Consider the following 17,487-nt stretch of genomic DNA (forward strand, 5'->3'; position numbering starts at 1 on the left):
ACTTCTCCCCGGTCAGACATTTCCCATCGCCGCCATGATTGCAGTGCAGGGAAGATGCAGCCTACTCGCTCATTGCTGGAAACAAACATGCCCCCCATACACACACACACACACACACACACACACAGACACACACCTTACCCCAGCCCAGTTATCTGTGATGTAGTGTAGCTCAGTCGGGGGAAGGAATGCTGCACACAGGAAATGAGCTTGCAAAGCCGCAGCATTAAGGAAGTACTAATGCACGACGGCCCTTGAGTGAAAAACATTCCTATTGATGCACTGACCCTCTGAGACTCCCTCAGCAGCATTACTGCAAGGGAGCAGGCCTTGGCCAGGAAGAGCCTCAGGCGTCACTGGTCAGAGGGAGGGGCATCCACCGCTAGATGACTGACAGCTCTCTGTCTCTCTGTGTGTGTATCTCTCTCTCTCTCTCTCACCCACTATATTTATGTTTGTGTATTTGTGTGTGTGTTTCTTTCTTTCTCCCTTTGTATTTATGTATGTATATGTGTGTGTGTGTGTTTGCCAGACTTTCTTTCTTTCTCTCTCTCTCTCTCTCTTTCTCTCCCTTTAAATGTATGTGTGTGTGTGTATGTGTGTTTCTCTCTCTCTGCCTTTATATTTATATGTATAAGTATATCCCAATCCGTGAATTAGTGAGACACACTCAGCACACAGTGAGGTGAAGCACGTACACTAATCCCAGCGCAGTGAGCTGCCTGCAACAACAGCGGCGCTCAGGGAGCAGTGAGGGGTTAGGTGCCTTGCTCAAGGGCACTTCAGCCTACCTACTGGTCGGGGTTCGAACCGGCAACCCTCCGGTTATAAGTCCGGAGCGTAGTGTGTGTGTGTGTGTGTGTGTGTGTGTGTGTGTGTGTGTGTGTGTGTGTGTGTGTGTGTGTGTGTGTGTGTGTGTGTGTGTGTGTGTGTGTGTGTGTGTGTGTGTGTGTGTGTGTGGGTGTGTTTTCTCTCTCTGCCTTTATATTTATGTATGTGTGTGTGTGTGTGTGTGTGTGTTTCTGTCACTCTTTCTTTTTGTGTGCAGCATTTGTGATGCCATTGGTTACCCTGTGTTGGTTTCCATGGTGGCAAGCCTTGGTTGAGAAAGCGAGTCTCTCTCCCTCTCTCTCTCCCTCTCTCTCTCTCCCTCTCTCCCTGTCCCTCCCTCTCTCTCTCGGAGCGGCCATGTCAGTGCACTACTTGGCAAGCCTCCAGCCAAACATCAAAGATGTAAATTATCACCAGGCTCCTCTGCCATACAGTGTACATGTACCAGCAGCACTGCTCACAAGGGCTCCGGGGGTCTTGCGGCCCTCGCAGGCCTGTGGTCAGGAGGGAGATGAGGAGTGCGTACTCTTGCCCTGACCGACCTGAGAACCACCCCCCCCCCGGTCCCGATCGGGCCAGGGGCAACAAACATGGCGGTGGCTCTGACTCTCTCACCGCGCTGCTTTTGTGGCTGAGGTTTAGGATGAGCTGGTTTAGAGAGAGAGCGCTCCTCGGCGTGATGACGGACTGATTGCGCTTGTGGTTTGTGACGAGGAGCTAAACGGCAGTTAGAAGGCCTAAAATGGTCATGTGTGAGTGTATGAGTTAACTACGTGGCTATGTGCTCTTTTGGTGGATGTGTGTGGGTTTCTCGTGTCTGTATTAGTTGGACAAGAAGTGAGGTGTGTGTGTGTGTGTGTGTGTGTGTGTGTGTGTGTGTGTGTGTGTGTGTTTGTATGTCTCAGGAGGCCCAGAGCTGTCTGAGGCCACAGCAGCATCAGTGTTACACATCAAACATCCCAACTCCATTTTACTTGGCCAGGCACACAGACACACACACACACACACACACACACACACACACACACACACACACACACACACACACACACATTCCCTTTCCACATAAACTCCCTCTCTCTTAAGCACACACACACATCATTCCCACAATGACTCACACACACACACACACACATGTCCACTCTGTCTCCACCAGCTCTGTGGGCTGATTTGCGTAATGGTTTCATACTGGTTTACAGTGTGCCTTGCAGGGCTTATAAAGCACACTGTGCCTCTGTAGTTCCCCTCACTCTGTTGTGCTCCTTGGCTCTCTTCATGCGCCTCTACTCCTCTTTCTACTCCTCTTACTGACTCTTCTCTCTTTTCATTTAACCCCCCCCTCTCTCTCTCTCTCTCTCTCTCCCCTCTCTCCCCTCTCCCTCTCTCTCTCTCTCTCCCCTCTCTCTCTCTCTCTTTCCCCTCTCTCTCTCTCTCTCTCCCCCCCCCCCTCTCTCTCCCCCTCTCTCTTCCCCTCCCTCTCTCTCTCTCTCCCCTCTCTCCCCCCTCCCCCCCTCTCTCTCTCTCCATCGGTGGCTCTCTTGTCCTGTTTGTTCAAGGCTCCTTTTCCTTCCCTTCAGACATGGCCTCTCCCTTATTTGCACCCCTCCAGTCCTCTGTGCCTCTTCCCTCCATCCTGGCCTGTCTCATGAGTTCCTCTCCCTCTGGCGGGGGGCGGGGTGGGGGGCAGTGGCAGTGTGTCAGTGTGCACTAACGTGCTTCCTATGAGACTGTTTGATGTGAGAATGTGTGTATGTGTGTGTGTGTGTGTGTGTGTGTGTGTGTCAGAGTCAAATATGTGTATATGTATGTATATCTCTGTGCTAGCATCGCGATATGATCTCATTGTGAGGTCGTACACAATAATGGTAGAACATTGTCTTGAAATGAGGGTGTGTGTGTGTGTGTGTGTGTGTGTGTGTGTGTGTGTGTGTGTGTGTGTTTCTAAGTTGAGATGGGGGAAAACAGGGTAACTGTGAGGGAGGATCTGCATTGTAAAGCCACAGCAGTGTTTCCGCTGCCTCCTTCATGCCTCCTCTCCTCTCCTCTCCTGTCCTCTCCGTTCCTCTCCTCTCCTGTCCTCTCCGTTCCTCTCCTCTCCTCTCCTCTCCTGTCCTCTCTTCTCCTCTCCTCTGCCCGGCCCACTCACTTTAGCCTCTTCAGGGAAGTACCTTTTGTCCAGAGGACACTTCAGGGAAGACCTGGGGTGCTCTCTGGGTCTCCCTCTGTGTCTGCCACAAGTCTTCAGCTTCAGTTACTTGGATGAAACAGGAAAGATGTACTGCTGAATGAGAACTGAAGTCTTTCTTACGTCAGACTAGTGTGGGTTGAGGATGGCACACTCTCTCTATCACACACACACACACACACACTTTATGGACTTCATATGGTCTTCATTCATAACGAGCCCCCTCTGTTCCAGTCAATGCATTTGTACAGTCTGTTTATTTGTTTATTTGGTTGTGTGTTGTGCTTTTTGAGTGCTTGTATATGTGTGTGTGTGTGTGTGTGTGTGTGTGTGTGTGTGTGTGTGTGTGCGTTACTCCTTGTGAGCCTTGTGTGCTGTGAGCTGAGTGTGCCATGTTGGCACTGAGGGGCTTGTTGCCCGTGTCCTGGCATCCTTGGGCTCCAGAGCCTACGCTGAGCCAGCTCTGATCCCTGCCCTGATGACTTAATCATCTTACCCACAAATCCCCATGTGTGACACCGCCGCTGCTGGACATGGGCTCAGCGCACTTCAACGCCATGTCCACTCTCTGGGCTAACCACGCTCCGGATTTCTGTGTTTACACCAACAAATTTAAGATATGTATCTGTCCCTCTATAAAGTTCTGGATGTGAACAGGGTCTATTGATTTCTCGAGGATACCCAAAACACAATGGCCCATTGTCCGGGGGCTTAAGGTCATTGTCAAGGCCCCGATTCAGATAAACTTCCATTTTTGGTGCAAACGACAAAAGCAGGCCGGCCACTGGTGATTTATGCCGCTAGCTTAACCGTGGCTCCATTGTGCGAGTGGGCCAGTCTCAGGTCTGGACCGGACCGGAGTGGAGTGAAGTGGAGAGGAAGGAATGTTCCCTTTCGCCTTGTTGGACCCCAGGCAGGAGTGGCTTGCCGTCTTGTTCACACGTCCAGCAGAGGAGCGGGCAGATGTCAGGATGGGAGCCGGGAGTGGGCAGACTTCGTGCTGGGTGAACCGACTGAAACGGCCCTATGATGACACTGGATCACACGTCAGCCGAGGAGCTTGACGGACTCAACATCTCAGCAGGCAGCAGCATACAGCTCCCTCATGCTCTGTGTAACAGTTCAGTCCAGAGTCCAGTCCACAGTGGCCGGCATCCATTTCACTGGAATCTCCGAGGGGCCAAGAAAGTGCTGGAAGCGGCTTTTGTGAGATAAATAAAACTCACCCTCTAAACAAAATGTCTTTGATCACGGTAACTTAACGCTATCCATAACACTGTCAAGCCCAACCGATGTCCATGAGATATCGTTTTGTCTGGCGGTGTGCTCTGGATGTAATTTATTGGTCAAATGTTTTCATTTGTCGACGTCATGGCGTTCGGGAGAGTCACGCGGAGCCTGAGGTCTGTGGTGAGGTCTCCCGTTGCGGCGGCCATGATGGATTTGAGTAATTAGTGTTCCTGGACGCTTGGTCGGGTTTTTTTGCCGACGCCTGTGTTTTATGGGGATGTTTTTATTGCAGTGGACGGCAGGGTCATGTCGTGAGAGAGAGATAGAGAGAGAGAGAGAGACATAAAGAGTGAAAAAGGGATAGAAAGAGAGGGAGGTAAAGAAAGGGATTGAGAGTGGGAGGGAGAAATATAGAAATAGAGAGATAGAGAAAGAGAGAGAGAAGAAAGAGAGAAGAAAGAAAGAGAGAGCGAGAGAGACTGTATCAGCTGACTGGGTGGAATCAGAGGGGGGGTGTCCAGTGGACGGATGTGGAAGTTTGTGAGTCGAGCAAGTGAACTCCTGTCCCAAAAGCGGACTGATAAAACAAGACAGTAGCAGGAAGAAGGGAGGGGGGGGGTGCGCAGCAGGAGGGGTGAGGGGTGGATGTGGGAGTTGGGGGGTCACGGGAGAAGGAGAAGAAAATGGGAGGGGGGGAAGAACGGGGAGGAGGCAGAAAGAAAGACAACACACACACACACACACACACACACACACACACACACACACACACACACAGAAAAACAAGAATGACCTTCCTCTCAGTAAGGATTAAAGTGTGCTTCCTGTTCATAACTCTCCCTCCACCCATCCATACTCTCTCTTTCTCTCTCTCTCACACACACTCACACACACACACACACATGCACATGCCTGCACACATAACCACCAAAGCATACACGCACACATGCACATGCCTGCACACATAACCACCAAAGCATACACGCACACGCACACATACACACCATCCCCCTCTTTTCTCCTAGGCTCTGTGAGACAGCACACACACACACTCACAAACAGAACACAAACACACATACACTCACTAAAACACAGACATGCACACAGTCACACACAGACAGCTGCGCTCAAGGGGGGCGGGGAGGGCGGGGGTGTGATGAGGCTATTTTTAGTTCCTCTGGGTCACACGACGGCACAGTGTTGAAACGCAAAACGCCTCCAAGTGTTGGATCCACTGCCACAGAGACGCGTCATGTGGTCAGTGACAATGAGACCCCTCTCCCATCCCTCCGTCCCCAGCGCACGTGGCCCCTGTGCTGGCCAGAGGGGGCAGCTGGGGCTGCTTGGGAGAGAGATAGAGGGGCTCTGACCACGGCCTTCTGGACTGGGGGACCAGGGAGACGGGAAAACATGGCTGACCCGTGACCCAGTGCGAGTGTTGTGGGGAGAGTATATCACAGCTGTGGGGGTGGTGGCAGCTACATGCACTGTGTGTGTGTGTGTGTGCACGCACACACGGGTCTGTGTGTGTGCCCGAAAGGCATCATTTTTTTGTTCTACTCCACTTCTCATCTGCTGAGATGGGTTTTGCTGGCTTAATCCTCCCTCTCAGCACTGTATTTGCATTTTGTCCTCTTTCTCTCTCTCTCTTTCTCTCTCTCTCTCTCTCTCTCTCTCTCTCTCCTGCTTGCACTCCTCCCTCATCTCTAATCTGTAATCTTTTGTTTGTTGCCCTGCCGGCTCCTCGTTCTGATTGGGTGTTTATGGAAAGTTAAATCTCTCAATCCCCCTCTCACTTTAGTTTTGCATTATCACCCACTTGCTCTCTAATGCCTCTCAGTGCAACATGTTGCCACAATGTTCGCATTATTCTGCAGAAAGTGTACAAAAGTGTGCAATCTCTCTCCCCCTCTCTTTTTCTTGTGCTCTCAGTCTCACACAAAGGTCTACTGTTTGTTTACCTGAATGTATGTGTTTATGTGGTTGGTGTTTCTTGACCATAGCGTTTGTGTAGTTGAGGAATGGCCTTTTTAGGTGTCCGTGATTCATGTGATGGTTGAAGAAAGGAGTAATCATTAACATCTCTCTTCCTCTCTCTCTCTTCCTCTCTCTCCCTCTCTCCCTCTCTCCCTCTCTCTCTCTGTAGACTCGTACTCTGCCGCGGGCAGTGAGGGCAGCATCTCCACCTCGGTGGCGTCGCTTCCCCCGGGGGCAGCGTGTGGCGCCTCGGCCCCCAGCTCGCCGAGTTCGCGCCGCTCCGTCAGCACCCTCAAGAAGTGGCTGACCAACCCGGTGCGCAAGCTGAGCGCTGGGGCTGCCGGAGGCAGTAGCTCCAGCAACACCGCTGGAGGAGGAGGAGGAGGAGGAGGAGGAGGAGGAGGTGGAGGAGGAGGAGGAGGTGCGGGCGGTAAGGGGGGAGAGCGGCAGGTCCGCCCACCCTTCCAGCAGCCGCTGCCAACGCCGCAGGGCAGCATGTTGTCCAGGCACGGGCTAGAGCAGGGGGGTTACACCAGGGCCAACACCGACGAGCAACTCACCATCCTGGCCGACAGAGACAGAGAGCTGGTGAGGGCCCTGGAGCAGCATGCACGCATTACGCATACACACATACGTAAACAAAAAACAAACACACACACACACACACACTTATACAGCACATGCAATGAAGTGCATCAGGCGCACCCTGGCGTTCCTCCTCGTAGGGCTGTAGTCAAGACCACCGAGTCAAGATCCAGTCCAAAGAGGTTCGGGTCCAAGACCGAGTCAAGATCCAGTCCAAAGAGGTTCGGGTCCAAGACCGAGTCAAGATCCAGTCCAAAGAGGTTCGGGTCCAAGACCGAGTCCAGGACAGGAAAAAAAAGTCTTATGCATGACAGTATCAAGACAATCATTGTGGGTTATTATTTGTTGATCTAAAAGCAAAAACAGTGTCACAACACCCAGGATTTATAAGTATAGCCATTCCCCTTTCCCTCCAATATTATTATAAACATAATAAAGACACCTGGAGTCGGTCGGGACCAAAAGCCATATTTGGCAAGACCAGTGGCAGAGACCAAGACAAGTCCAAGACCATAGAAAAACCGTCTCAAGTCCTACAGCCCTGCCTCCTCGTCCACTTCATTTCATACACATGCAAACTCCCACTCCCACTCCCACTCCCACTCCCACACTCACCCACCACTGGAGCTTACAGCTGTACCCAGAGATCTTCAGTAGGGATTAGAGCCTGACCTGGCGGAATGCGTCCCGCTGAAAAGACCTCCCGCGCCAAGCTACACACACACACACACACACACACACACACACACACACACACACACACACACACACTTGATTGCAAAGAGCGGCAGGGGCTGCACTGTGGCAGCACACACACACATACACACACACATGGCTGCTAGCCGCTGCGCTAACCCTGATGAATGGGGCAGGAGCAGATAGATTATGTTCGCTCGGAGTGCCCAGGTCAGCACTGGCCAGCGAGCCATTAAGCCACTCAGTGGGTGTGCACGCTCCAAATGCCTGCAGGAAAAACTGTGTCCAAACAGTGCGGGAGACCCACTGGTCCAGTGACTGTTGCCATGTTAAAGCAGTCTTAAAGGGTCTGGAATGCAATTTGTGTGGTAAGACACTGACTCATGCTATGTGTTCTGTGTGTGTGTTCTGTGTGTGTGTGTGTGTGTGTGTGTGTGTGTGTGTGTGTGTGTGTGTGTGTGTGTGTGTGTGTGTGTGTGTGCAGGAATGGAGGGACAGCCTGGCCGGCCCTGAAGACTGCATGCCCGGCGTCCTGCAGTCCCACAGCTACCAGTCGGATTCCCTGCACGGCTCCACGTCCATGGGCCTCACCCAGGTCAGTGTCCTGCATCGTCCCCACTACTGAGAGGGTCTGGGGGGGGACAAAGAGCCCCTTCAGTGCTCCCCCGCGCTTGTAGGTCTCCCCTGTGCACATCACCAGAGAGCTGTTTCTCTCAGCAGCAGATGACAATGGCCTGGACACGGGGTGTGTGTGTGTGTGGGAGAGGGGGGTTGGGCTGTGTGGTTATGACTGCCCATCAATCTGCCTTGGTGATGTTTGTTTATTTGTGCGTGTGTTTGTGTGTTTGTGTGAGGAGGACCAGATGGAACATTATGGGCTTGGGTTGTTTGTTGCCAGGCTCCTTGACAAAGATCTACTGGTGCAAACACACACACACACACACACAGACAGAGTGATCATGCCTGGATTCACACACATGTGCCCGAGCACCCATCCACAGACACACACACACACACACACACACACACACACACAGTGACACACAAGTTACACAAAGAAGTAGTCTTCTACCTGAGCACTTTTACATCTCATTGCCTGTCAGAGTAAAGGCACAGACACACACATACGTACACACATGCATGCACACAAAAACACACATGCACATACACATGCCAGCGCAAGCAAGCAAGCAAACAAACAAGACAGAAAAAACAAAAAGGCATAATAGAATCTTATGCAATGCAATGTTGTTGACCTCATGAAATTACCTGGTCATCACTTTCACATACTGCATATTAATACAGATGCAGAATATTTCACAACTAGCTCCTGAAAAGAGTTCTCTTCTACATCAGTCTGGCCAGACAAATGGATGACTCACATTCACAGCCACCATCTTAGATCTCAAAGCCCAAGAGGAAACGAAACACTGGAGATGGTTAGAATGAGGGTGATGTAGCTCTGCGTGTTAGCGCTGGCTAATTAGACACTCTAAGAAGGGGGCCTTTGATATGCACATGTTTGTGTGTGTATGTGCTGATTGTATAAATTATTGAATTTGTGTTGTAAATTAGGATATGCCCCAAGGGACCAAATACGGACGAACCACTGAGAGGTTGCATGTGTGTTTTTGTGTGTATGTGAATGTGTTTGTGTGTGTGTGAGAGAGAATTGTACATTATGATTACTTACTTATATAGGTTTTAAGGTGGACATATTGTAGCTCCTCAGCACCCGTGTGTGTGAGTGTATGTGTTTTTGGACTGTTAGGACTTTGGCTGATAGCGTTTGGTTGTTTATTGTCTCCCTCATTAGCCGTCGCCTTAGCGACGGCCGCCTCTCTTAGCGAGTGTTTGTCTGAACAGAGCTGGCTTTTGGGTCACTTCTGGCTCTTCTGTGCTGGGCTTAGTTACCAGCTGAACAGCAAGCGGAAACACACTTTGTCGGCCAGACTGCGGGTCAAAATGAGTGCAACCTATGGCCCAATCTCACATCAACAATGAGAGCAGAGATTATGTTTTTGGTTAACCCTTAAAGGAGTACCGTCACACTGGTGTGACGGAATGTTGGGAAATTAACATTCTAAAGAATATCTGGGTTCATTGAATTCAACATAGAATTTTAGAACCTTCAATTGTTGCGGAACTTAGAATGTTCAAAAACCTACACCTTTAAGGGGATCTTTGTGAGCGCTATGGCTAAAAGGTTTGAATCAATCATAACTGTGTGTCTCTGCCTCTGGCCTCAGGTGAAGAAAGAGCAGAGGAGAGGAGAGGGGAGGAGAGGAGAAAAGAGGAGAGGGGAGGGGAGGGGAGAAGAGGAGAGAAGAGAAGTGTGGGGAGGAGAGGAGACGAGAGAGGAGGGGAGGAGAGGAGAAGGGAGGAGAGGGGAGGGGAGGGGAGGGGAGGGCAGGGGAGGGAGGTTGAGAAATAGAGAGTGAGGGGGAGGAGGAGGAGGGGGAGCAGAAATGGGAAAGAATCAAGAGGAAAGGGCAGAAGAGGGAGAGACTGTGGAGGAGGAAGGGAAGGGTGGTGAGTCAAAACTAGAGAGAGAGAGAGAGAGAGGGAGAGAGTGAGTGAATAGAGAGTGAAGAGAGAGGGAGGGGGGTGGGGGATTAGAGAATTCAGGTCAGCCATGCTGGTGTCGTGCCCTCATACATATTTCTCTGTTATCTCTGGAAATCACAGAAAATAAACAGCACTGCTCTCTGCTCTAGCCAGCCCCCTCTTTCTCCTCTCCTCCCCTCTCCTCTCCTCCCCCTCTCCTCTCCTCCCTCCTCCCTCTCCTCCCCTCTCCTCTCCTCTCCTCCCCTCTCCTCTCCTCTCCTCTCCTCTCCTCCCTCTCCTCTCCACGTGGCTTGACTCTGCCTGTTAGGCGCTCCTCGCCATGGGCCCTGACGTTTCCCAGTGCTCCCCTCTCCTCCGGAGCCGATCCACTCATCTCCGCTCCTCAGGCTGCTCGCCGCCAGCCGCGCAGCACAAACGCAGCACAGCGCAGCGCACGGCAGCGCAGGCAGGAATGCGGGAGACGGGTGTTTATTGTTGATTGGTGAATGGAAAATTCCAGGATTAATATGTAAGCCCTCTACACCGACCCAGTCTCGGTCCAGTGGAGGGAGAGGAGAGATGATCGTGGGGGGGGGGGGGTGCTGAGCAAACAGAGGGTTTCCCATCATGCCTCTGACACAGCACAGTACCCCAGCCACAGGCAAACGTCGGACGATTCAGACACAAATTTTCAGCTCAGCAAGAGAGAGAGAGAGAGAGAGAGAGAGAGAGAGAGAGAGAGGGAGAAATAGGGAGGGTGGAAGAAAAAATGGAAGGAAAAGAGAGAGAAAAAGTTAGTTTCTGCCTCTCCTTTTAGCTACCTAACTTTAGCATAATTTCCTGCAGGAAAAACAACAAGCCGGATCTGGGCTTTTATTAAAACTCCCGCTGATTAAGCGAGGCTTCTGGCTAGGAAAACAAAGCCAGCGCAAAATAGAGAGGAGAGAAGTACGGAGGAGTGGGATCTTTTCTTGTGGGTGCCGTCCTGCATGCATATGGAAGTGATTAGGCCAGCGAGGGAGACCTGTCGGCCCAGCTGGGGAGCTCCAAAGTGGGCCACGGGAGATGGAGGAGAGGCACGGAGCTCCAGACGCACACAAAGCCAACAGACACTAAATACTCAACACAAACAGACATGACAATGCAATCTAAACATACCTAAAAATACACAGTGTTAACACACAGACTCATTTTGGCCTCTGCAGACACTGCACACACACACACACACACACACACACACACACATACACACACACTGCACACTGGTATAGGATACCATACGTTACTCATGGTTTATATGTACACATACACATTGCACATCCCCAATTTCTCCCTCAGCACATCTAATACCCAGCCATTGCCATCCGTCATTTAAAAGCAGGTCAGGTCCACATAACACAAACAAAGTCTCCCTGGCATGTCTGTGATGCACAGCAGAAGCACATTTCACCCTTTAGCAATAGCTGCTCTTCTCCTAAAATTGTATGGCTGTATCGGATGAGCAGTATGTGAAAAGGTATCTTGTTCTTTGGGCATTTAGAGGAGGTGAAATGTATGCGTGTGTGCGTGCGTACGTGCATGCGTGCATGCGTGTGTGTGAGTGTGTGTGAGAGTGTGTGTGTGTGTGTGTGCATGTGCGTCGCATGCGTCGCATGGCGTGCGCGCGTCGCGTGCGTCGCGTCGCGTCGCGTCGTCGTGTGAGTGTGTGTGTGAGTGTGTGTGTGTGTATGCGTGCGTGTGTGTGCGCGTGTGTGCGCATGCATGTGTTTGTGTGTGTGTGCATGTGTTTGTTCAGGGGCGAAACACTGGGACAGTGTGGGCAGCTGAGAGTAATGGACTAATGATAAACAAACAGAGGGAGCCTGCAGCGAGGGCCAGAGAGGCAGATGGATGGAGATGGAGAGGGGTCATCCATCAGCACAGTCACCAGGGCGACATGGCGGAGACTGCGTGATTGTGTTGGAGGTGTTTTGTGTATCTGGGGGATTTAAAGTGTGTTGCGAAGTTGCAACAATTGTATGTTTTTTTGTTTTGCTTCTGTGCCTCATTGTGGGTGTGCTGAGACTCCTAATGAGCTTTGCTGCTTTTGAAATAAAGTAAACAGCCATGGCTTAACAGGCCTCTGTGTTACCATACTTCCTGGTTCCGACTGCAGGCTCCAAAAAGCTCTTCCTCTGAGAGCCCATTCATCCACCAGATACGGCCATCCATCATGTGCAGCAGCACAATAACTGGGGGAGATGGCCAGGCCTTAGAAAACTCTGTTTTGTAAACACCACTTTTGTGGCTCTTCTGAAGGTCAGCACGGTGGTGGTGGTGAGGGGTGGTGCGCGTGCGTGTGCGTGTGCGTGTGTGTGTGTGTGCGTGTGTGTGTGTGTGCATGTACGTGTAGATAATGGCCCTCATGCTCTGGGAGAATATTATATTTTTCTGTAGCTGAAATGTAGTACAGACAGAGAGGCCTCTGGTGCCTGAGGTGGTGTGTGCTGTGTTTGGTGTGTGTGTGTGTGTGTGTGTGTGTATGTGTGTGTGTCTACATGTAGCCATGCATGTGTGTGTGTGTGTGTGTGTGTGTGTGTGTGTGTGTGTGTGTGTATGTGTTTGTGTATGTGTGTAAGATGATGTTTGTTGATTAAACATGGGTGGATGTGTGGCCTGTCAGGCATGAACGGACCAAAGTTCTCCGCTGAATAGGATGACAGAGTGCAGTGTTGTCCCTTGCACCGGATGAACTCCTCTGATTCGCCAAAGTGTCCGGGTCCACACCCTCTGATTGGACAGACGCCACTGGGTCTACGCCTGGGGTTTGTTTTAGCTGCGTTCCTGGGAAAAGGTGCAATGGATATCTCACCGATTGTCACGTTATATAACCGTTCTGCTAAGCCAGCTCAATTATGCCAAAGATGACGGGAGTGAGAGTGTAAACTGTTAGCATAGGGACCAGCTTATTTAGATAGATAGATAGATAGATAGATAGATAGATAGATAGATAGATAGATAGATAGATAGATAGATACTTTATTGATCCCCAGGAGAAATTCAAGGTCTCAGCAGCATACAGACAACACAAAACACATTCTTTTTAACAGCAGAAAGAGTAATTAAAGTATATAATGTAAAAAAAACACAACTAAGCAATAAGGACAGTAGAAGATAAAGAATATGCTAAATATACTAAAATACAAATTATACTAACTAACACTTAATCTAAATCAATTCTAAAAAACAGTATCCACATAGTGGTGATTAATCAATCAGAGAGGCTTTTGCAATGACTGAGGCAGGGACTGAGCCTGTGATTCTCTGTGCATAGTAAGGTATGGTAAGGTGCTCTAAGGTGCTCTGTGTGAATGAGTGTCATGGTGGTAGTGCAATGGTGAAAGTGGTCAAGGTGATAGTGCAAATGAGTAAGTCCAACAGTGCAACAATGCAGAAATAAAGAAAAGTAAAGTCTATATATCTATATATTTAACTATTAAAAGAAAATGTATAAGTGTGGCCACAGTTCGGCTGTGGCATGGAGGGGGGGGGGGGTTATGCATATGTGCTAATGTGCTAATATAGCACGCAAACAGTGAGGCATAAAGACAGTGGTAAAAGTGGCTAGTGGACAGACAGTATCCAAACATGGAGGGGGTGAAGAGGCAGACAGACTATGCAGAGAAGTCTATCTCTCCTCTTCCCTTAAGTGAGGCATTGAACAGTTCAATGGCCCTGGGGACAAATGACTTTCTCAGTCTGTCAGTTGTGCAAGGTAGTGAGCGAAGTCTCCAGCTGATCAGGCTCTTCTGCTTAACAATAGTGCTGTGGAGTGGGTGACACTCATTGTCCAAGATGTTGATCAGTTTGTTCAGGAGGATCTTATTTGGAGGATCTGGCCAACTTCATTGCTATGCAAGTCAAATAGAGAGCTTGTCTGTTTGGGTACACCCTGTGTTTTTAGTAGCCATGTTAGTGTCCACAGAGCAAGCCTGGACTGTACTGCAGACATAGCTGGAGGAGAGGACAGCTCAATATTGTGTGTGTGTGTGTGTGTGTGTGTGTGTGTGTGTGTGTGTGTGTGTGTGTGTGTGTGTGTGTGTGTGTGTGTGTGTCTGTGTGCAAGGATGTGTGTGTGTGTTTGTGTGTGCGGACACATCTACACCCATGTAATTTTGCTCTCCAAGATGCCCTAGCCAGGTCTGTGTTATCATTCTCACAGTCACTGCCATCTGGTTGCTCGGTGGCCATCACCCTGGCAACCTGCACAATTACCCCATCTCATTTCTCTCTCCCCATCTCTCTCTCTCCCTCTCTATCTCTCTCTCTCTCTCTCTCTGAGGCTGCATTTCATAACATGATCAGTGTGCATACCTCTTCCCCAGATCACACAATCCACCACCCTGCAGTCAGAGGACAACGGCTCCCTGCTGATGGACGACACCTCCAGCCATTCATCTGCCACCGTAGACAGCGAGGAGGAGAGGAGGAGTGCCTTAGAGAAGAGCATGTACGTGCACAGCCAATCAGAACAAACAGCCTATTGTAACTGAAATGAATACAATATCCCACCCCCAAATACACACATGCACACACTTACACACACACACACACACACACACACACACACACACACACACACACACACACACAAATGCACATGCGCACACACACACAATTTAGATAGCACTTCCTCCATCTTCTAATGTGGCATTTCAGCCATAAGAAGTGAACAAATAGCCACTGGTACTCTTATACTTGCTTAATTTGTTTGGAGAGGACTCTTGGCAAATATGTACCTTCATCTTCATACTTCAATATTTACTAGTAATTGTCACTTACCGTCATTCCCCGCGTGCTGTATAGGGCAGGTGCTTTAGTTGTCTTTTTGGTTTGGAAATGGAAGAGTCAAGTAACCTTTGACCTTTGACTTCAGGTATGTGCTGAAAGAGCTGATTGAGACAGAGAAGATGTACGTGGACGACCTGGGCCTCATAGTGGACGTAAGTTATCACACACACACTCACTCACACACACACACACACACACACACACACATACACATTCTTCTTAGACTTACCTGTTTGCCCTAACTGTGCCACCGTGGCCACCAACACAGACATGTAGGGCACTCATTTGTTATGATACATGACCACATTTACCCATAAAATCTAACACACACATACTGTACACACACACTCACTCACGCCAGTCATCTATCTAAAAACAAAAACAAGATCAGTGCTCCATTACACTGTGGCGTTGCGATGTGTGTGTGTGTGTGTGTGTGTGTGTGTGTGTGTGTGTGTGTGTGTGTGTGTGTGTGTGTGTGTGTGTGTGTGTGTGTGTGAGAGCGGACTGCCACCGAGGTCCAGGGAGGGCTGGGATCAGGAGGGCTCTTGGGGGGGCTCCAAAAGCAGCTATTAGTGGATCATGGCAGGGCTGGATTAATGGCATCATGCCCTGGCGTCAATCTGCCTCAATCAGAGATCAACTCTGTGTCCAAGCAACCCTAAATATACCCGTCATCACTGGACTCCCCTGTCAGCATTCGACTGGAGGGCCACTTATGACACTCTTCTCAGAACCACAAAGGCCAGTCAGGTGACCACTACACTTTAAGTAGGACCAATGCATGGCAAATTACCTGCATTATTGAACATTACCATTACCAAGGGTAATATATATTGTATATTTTCTTTCATTATAAACAGCCCTTTTTAACAGTTTGCTTTAAAGTTGCTGCCATTCAATAAGTAATCATTCCAACATGGCCGACTTTGCTGACTCACCCATCACACTGAGAGAGCGTGCTGCTGTCCTCCCCCACATGATATGCTGAGGCAGGGAGTGGACCTTCACCATGTGGAAACATACGAGCACCACTTGCGTGAGCTGGGTTGCACAAACAGGCTTGAGAACGGTGAAGGAAAATATTTGTCATGATGCCGACAAAAGGCTTCGCTCGCTGGTGCCCAGGGGCTTTGGAAAAGTCTGGGTGCACCAGTGTGTGTGTGTGTGTGTGTGTGTGTGTGTGTGTGTGTGTGTGTGGTGTGCAGATGGCAGCGGTCTCCTCTTTGTTTTCTGTGCTAGTCCAGCAGACTGGGCATGGGCGTGGGCGTGGGCATCTGGTGTGGAGATCTGGCACGCACTGCCTCGACTGCCCGCTGGGTCTTTTCCTGCGTACCTCAATGTAACTGTGTGTGTCGGCCCGGCTTCCTCCGCAGGGCTACATGGGCACCATGAATGCCAAAGGCGTGCCAGAGGACATGAAGGGCAAGGACAAGATCGTGTTTGGGAACATCCACCAGATCTACGACTGGCATAAAGAGTGAGTATGCAACTTGGCACACATGATGAGTAGTGTGTTAGTATGTCTTTGTGTACAAGTGTGTGTTTGTGTGTGTGTGTGTGTGTGTGTGTGTGTGTGTGTGTGTGTGTGTGTGTGTGTGTGTGTGTGTGTGTGTGTGTGTGTGTGGGCATGTGTCTGTGTTTGAAAAAGCATTCATATCGACTGGCTATACAGTTGACATGCTCAGTGCTTGAAGCTGGGCTGACCTTTTCTGCAGAGAGAGCGAGTTGGCATTTATATATATATGTATACTGGTCTGGTGGAAACAGACATTGCATGTCTGACTCACTCACTCCCTCTCTCTCTCTCTCTCTCTCTCTCTCTCTCTTTCTTTCTCTCTCTCTCTCTTTCCGCCTCTCTGCCTCTGTCTCTCCTCTGTGCAGCTATTTCCTGGGCGAGCTGGAGAAGTGTGTGGCTGAGCCAGAGCGACTTGCTCATCTGTTCATCAAGCATGTGAGTGGCCCGGTCAGCAGGGCTGGGTTTGTGCGGGCGCCTCAGCAGGGGCATGTTCGGGAGTGTGGGGTCGCGCACCGGGCAGCCGTGCCACAGGCCAAGGGGAGCTGCCTGCCACACATCCGCTCGGTGTTTGGGAAGCTAGTAAATAGTGCTAAGAAAACACAGGGGCCTTTATAACACCAGACACATACACACGTACGGACACAGGACATGGGGACTGGACACACACACACATACACACACACACACACACACACACACACACACACACACACACACACACACAACACATGCACACGCACACACACCTCTGAGAGGTATCAATAACAAAAGGGTGGAAGAAGGACCGAAATAGCAAGTATAAACAGGGCCTGTGTGCAAGTGGGTGGTGTGTGTGTGTGTGTGTGTGTGTATGTGTGTGTGTGTGTGTGTGTGTGTGTGTGTGACTGGCTCTTCTCCAGAGGGAGCAGACCCGTCAGGAAGTCCAAGAGAAAAACAGGCAAAAGCGAAAAATCCCAGGAATAAGACGAGGAATAACAAACATCTCCACGGCTCTTTGATAACGCTGTTGCCTCGCACTCAAAGGCAGCCCTATTTCTGGCCCCCACCACTGCGCTCCCCACAACAGTAGACACCCACAGAAAAACAC

The 17,487-nt window shown here is 50.2% G+C and overlaps 1 protein-coding gene across 1 annotated transcript in view; it reads left to right on the forward strand.

Moving 5' to 3' along the window:
• Positions 1 to 17,487, forward strand: part of arhgef25a (Rho guanine nucleotide exchange factor (GEF) 25a) — a 74,534-nt gene that overhangs the window by 39,421 nt on the left and 17,626 nt on the right. Inside the window, exons 3-9 of the mRNA XM_048241190.1 lie at positions 6,393 to 6,610; positions 6,659 to 6,811; positions 7,989 to 8,099; positions 14,416 to 14,540; positions 14,967 to 15,033; positions 16,258 to 16,361; positions 16,766 to 17,012. Of these exons, the coding sequence (XP_048097147.1) occupies positions 6,393 to 6,610; positions 6,659 to 6,811; positions 7,989 to 8,099; positions 14,416 to 14,540; positions 14,967 to 15,033; positions 16,258 to 16,361; positions 16,766 to 17,012 (1,025 nt within the window). The remainder of the gene's footprint in view (positions 1 to 6,392; positions 6,611 to 6,658; positions 6,812 to 7,988; positions 8,100 to 14,415; positions 14,541 to 14,966; positions 15,034 to 16,257; positions 16,362 to 16,765; positions 17,013 to 17,487) is intronic.

Source organism: Alosa alosa, chromosome 4 (assembly GCF_017589495.1).
Source record: "Alosa alosa isolate M-15738 ecotype Scorff River chromosome 4, AALO_Geno_1.1, whole genome shotgun sequence".
NCBI classification, from domain to species: domain Eukaryota; kingdom Metazoa; phylum Chordata; class Actinopteri; order Clupeiformes; family Clupeidae; genus Alosa; species Alosa alosa.